The sequence below is a fragment of the Marmota marmota genome, unplaced genomic scaffold, assembly GCF_001458135.2.
Source record: "Marmota marmota marmota unplaced genomic scaffold, marMar, whole genome shotgun sequence".
Taxonomy (NCBI): domain Eukaryota; kingdom Metazoa; phylum Chordata; class Mammalia; order Rodentia; family Sciuridae; genus Marmota; species Marmota marmota.
In genome coordinates this window covers 8,414,931-8,419,801 of record NW_026000130.1, presented here as the reverse complement: position 1 = coordinate 8,419,801, position 4,871 = coordinate 8,414,931, and the positions used below count along the sequence as shown (strand labels likewise).

Here is a 4,871-nt window from a genome sequence, read left to right as displayed (position 1 = left end):
TTTTTTTTTTTTTTTTTAATGTTTTTTTTTTTTTTTTAGTTGTATTTGGACACAATATCTTTATTTCACTTATTTATTTTTATGTGGTGCTGAGTGAGGATCGAACCCAGAGTCTCACACGTGTGAGGCGTGCGCTCTACCGCTGAGCCACAACCCCAACCTCACAGTCTGTCTTAAATGCTATTTTATTACATTTTCTTTTTCCACCTGTCATTATTTCAGAACTTCCTGGTTCTCCATAAATCATGGTGCACCTTGTGCTCCCTCCTCCAGGAAGTGCTCCCTGACCAGCTTCTTTAGACCTGATCAGACCACCTTGTTCTGGCTCCTAGCACCTGGGTGCTAGGATTGTTCTGATTATGTCCATCTCTTCTAATCCATCCCTGTAAAGTGGTCAGGTAAAACTTGTCCCCTCAGCACACTGGAACCATAGCTACTTTTTTTTTTTTTTTTTTAAAGTAATAGGGATTGAACTCAGGGACACTCAACCACTGAGCCACATCCCCAGCACTATTTTGTATGTCATGTAGAGACAGGGTCTCACTGAGTTGCTTAGTGCCTCCCCATTGCTGAGGCTGGCTTTGAACTCTCAGGAATCTTGTGACCACCCTGCTCAGCCATAGTTACCATTGGAATGCATTAATGTATAACTTACATTCCAAGGAAGTGAGGTCACATCCATCACTGAACACATCAGGATCCACCAATTCTGTTGTGAGGCAAGCATGGCCCTCCAGTTCCTCCCAACCCATTTTACAGATGGGAAGGTGGCTGCAGGGGAGGGTTGCTGAATCTTGCCTGGTGGCAGAACCAGGGCCTACATGGGTCACATTCAGGGCAGGTGATGTGGGGCCCATGTAACTAGGCTCAGGCCAATCTTTTGTGGCTGTGTGTTTTCCATGGTGTGATTTTCAGTGCCATAGGAGGGGTCCCATTACTGGGCTGCTTGGGCCTGGTGCCCTTGGCCTTCCAACTAGCCAATCTTGTTGCCCTACCCCCATACCACCCTAACCCTAGCCAGAAAGACAGCGTACCACATAAATAACCATGGCTATGACTTCACATGCATTTATTCTTTTTTAAAAAAATATTTATTTGTATTTTATTTTTTATTTTTTTAGAGAGAAGAGAGAGAATTTTTTTAATATTTATTTTTTTAGTTTTAGGTGGATACAACATCTTTATTTTATTTTTATGTGATGCTGAGGATCAAACCCAGCGCTCTGTGCATGCCAGGCAAGCGCGCTACCACTTGAACTACATCCCCAGCCCCTTTAAATTTTTTTAAGATAGATTTTTTTAAATATTTTTACTTTTTTAGTTTTCCGTGGACACAACATCTTTATTTGTATGTGGTGCTGAGGATCGAACCCAGCGCCCTGTGCATGCCAGGTAAGCGCGTTACCACTTGAGCCACATCCCCAGCCCCTTATTTTTTAGTTGTAGTTGGACACAATATCTTTATTTATTTTTATGTGGTGCTGAGTATCGAACCCAGGGTCTCGCATGTGCAAGACAAGCGCTCTACCTCTGCGCCACAGCCACAGCCCACACATGCATTTATTCTTTTAACCTTCACAATAACCCAAGAGGAAGGCTCTCTTTGTATCATCTCCATTTTAAAGATGGGGAAACTAAGGTTCCTTTTTGTTGTTGTTGTTATTGTCGTTTTGGCAATGCTGGGGATTGAACTTAGGTTCTTATACATGCTAAGCAAGTGCTCTACTACTGAGCCACATCCCAGCCCTAAAACTTGGGGACTCCCCAAGGCCACAAAGCTGGAACATGGCAGAGCCAAGACTTGAACCCTGTCAGGCTTGTTCTGCTGTGCTGGACTAAAATGTGGAGGTGTGGGAGTAGTAGGGTAGAGGCCTGCCAAGGCTGCATGGTCTCCAGTGCAGAATTCAGGTTCCTCTCTGTGATACTGGCAGTCAGTGAACCCCTCTGCCCCAGCTTCCCTAGGACACATGGTATAATTGTAGTGTCCTCCCTCTGGGACTGCTGTCAGGACATCCTCACAGGTGCAGAGCCAGGCAGGGAACATAGGGGGTACTCAGGAAGTGAGGTGCAGGCTGCTGAGTTTGGGGTGCCAGTGATTAAACTGTGGGGCCAAGACAGTGGGGGCCTGAGGAGGCTGATAACCTCAAGAGACATTCTGACATGGTACAAGTACAGTCCCTGATATAGGGCAATTTTATCATGACACTCTTGGCCCTGGGGTCTGGGCTCAAGGTTCTTGCTGTCCCAAAGGGCAGAAGATGCAAGATCTTCATAGAACAAAAGCAGTCTAGGAAAAGTGCCTCATAAAGGGTCCTCCAGTTTGGGGTTGGTGCATGTGGACTAGAGAGCCCAGGAGGACCCAGGAAGGCTCTAAGCCTTGGGCAGCCTGTTGTCCTGATCTTGCCCCAAGATTCATTTTAGAAAGGCAACAGCATTCTAGCAGCCTTTACAGTACCAAATGTGGTGAGGTGACCTGGGGTAGTTGAGAGACTCCAGATCCAGCAGACACCCCCAAAATAGGGTGGGGGTTGAGATTGGAGAAGCAGTAACAGGAATCAGCATATAGTTTGGGAAAGATGAATCCCTAGGCACCTCCAGTCCTGGAGCACCCCACCATGCAGCAAGCTTGTCCTGGACTTCTTTACCTTTACTTCCTTCTGTCAGTTTCCCGTTCCCTACTTCTATCACCCTAGGGTTTCCAAGAAGAGGTATGCAGGTCCTTTTTTATTTTTATTTCATTTTTGTGGTACTGAGGATCAAATTAATGGGAATTTATCCTTAGAACTTTTTTGAGACAGTGTCTTGCTAAGTTTTGAGGGTCTCACTAAGCTGCTAAGGCTGGCCTTGAACTTGCCATCCTCCTGCCTCAGTCTTTACAGTTTCTGGGATTACAGGCATTCTCCATCCCATAGGGCTTTTGTGGCTGTGTGTTTTCCATGGTTTGATTTTCAGTGCTGGCTGAAGGTCCTTTTTTAGCTAAGAAAATAAGGAACTTCAATAGCTAATGTTGGGGTTGACACTATTGCCCCCTGGAGGCCAGTCTGATGTCTACAAGGTCCCTCGCTGAACTTTGTTCTGGTGGGAAACAAGATTCTGGCCTTTTTCCTAAAGGCTGAGGTGGATTTCCTGTTGGGGAGACATCATTTTAAATAACTAATCCCAGTAAACATTGAGAGGCTGGTACAGCATGACCATCATCTGATCTATGTTGAATGATGTCCCCAGCAGCATGGTTATTTTTTCATCGGAAGTGTAGATTGGAAGATTCCCTAGGTTGGGGAGACTGGACAAAGCCTCATCTCCCACCCCAATCCTTGACTCCTTGCCTCATCCTGGCAATTGCAGCCCAGCCTCTTCCCAGCCCAGGTCTACATAGATCTGACCACTGTATCCCTAGCACTCACCAGATTATCTGGAGCTTTCCAACTAGGTGTTCCAGGCCAGTTTCAGTTCCGCCAGCCTCTTCAGGCCAGCTTTAACCCTCCTTGAGTTGCTGAATTTGTTGCCTATTTTGTTCTTTTTCCAAGCTCTGGGATAGTCAGTGCTACTTCCAATCCTCATGGAGGGAGGTGGCAGGAACTGAGGACAGACAGGCCTGTAGGAGTTCATCAGAGGAGAGGAGAAGGCAATTTTGGAGAGGGAACAGTGTGGGCAGTCAAGGAGGAAGGAAGGCAAATTCTGGGGAACTCAGAATGTGCCAGTCCAGTCCAGTTTGTGCTTTAGGTTCTGGGTAGGGGCCTGAGATGAAGGAGGATTGGGATGGAGGGGTCAAGGAGGAGCAATGTAGCAGGGTAAGGTATTTTGTTCTTGTTTTGTTTAACCANCCTGTCCCTTGCTCCTCTTGGTACCTGCCTTAGAGGCAGTTTCTGGGCAGAATATCCACTCTGTTTCCTGGACTTTGCAGCTACACAGCTTCCCCCTAGCTGACTGGGGACTGCCCTCTTTGGATCTCTGTCCTAGCCAAACCCACTTCCCAGCCCTCTGATGCCTACGCCCATTTTAATGTCCATCCCCCCGCTTTTCTTTTCTTCTTTTTTTTGTACCAGGGATTAAACCCAAGGATGTTTAACCAGAGTCACATCCCCAGCTGTCACAAGCCACCCATAGGCTGTGTGTATGAACTATGCATATTGGAGCTATAAGGGAACAGGTCTGGCATTGCACGCTGATTGGTCTGTGTGATATAAGTGTGCCTCTCCCCTCACTCTGTGATCCCACATAGTACCTGAAATGGGTGTGACTTGCCAAGATGTCAATCAATCTGCTGACATCACAAAGCAAGACTCCACCTTTGAAATCTTATCCCCTGCTTTATTTGGTGAAGAACATTCCATTGAATCTCTTTTGTGGGTGCCCCCCCATAAAAATAAAGAGATTCAGGGTGCACGCTCTTTCCAATGCCTTTCAGCATAGAAGTTGACCCTTAAGGTTGCAGAGCCATCTTATCCTCAACATGAAAAGTACTTCTGTATTGTGTGATTTCTCAACATTTTCTTAGCTTAATGTTGCAGCCAGCTCTTTTGAACCCAGCTCATCTTGTCAGTGCGGGCAGCTGGCGAGACCCAGTCCTTTTCATATTTTTGAGAAAGGGTGTCACCAGGTTGCTTACAGCCTTGCTGAATTCCTGAGGCTTTGAACCTGCGATCCTTCTGCCTCAGCCTCCAGAGATGCTGGTGTGCCACCATGCCCGTTTGTAGAGCCTGGCACTCCTATGCCTCTCTTCGGGTTACAAGGACACAGGTTACTTAGGGCTGAAAGTCTAAGACCTGAAATGGCAAATGCAATGGTCCCAGGAACTGCGCGGGAGAAGGGTAACTCTGTTGCTGGGCCTCACCTCAATCTCCATCACTTCCTACTCTCCACCCCACCCC

At 46.8% G+C, this 4,871-nt stretch overlaps 1 protein-coding gene across 1 annotated transcript in view; it reads right to left on the bottom strand.

The window, feature by feature from the left end:
* Positions 1-1,494: 1,494 nt before the first annotated feature.
* The window catches only part of Crkl (CRK like proto-oncogene, adaptor protein), a 39,812-nt gene continuing 36,435 nt past the window's right edge, over positions 1,495-4,871 (bottom strand). Inside the window, exon 3 of the mRNA XM_015500360.2 lies at positions 1,495-3,595. Coding sequence (XP_015355846.1) covers positions 3,545-3,595 — 51 coding nt within the window. The 3' untranslated portion in view covers positions 1,495-3,544. The remainder of the gene's footprint in view (positions 3,596-4,871) is intronic.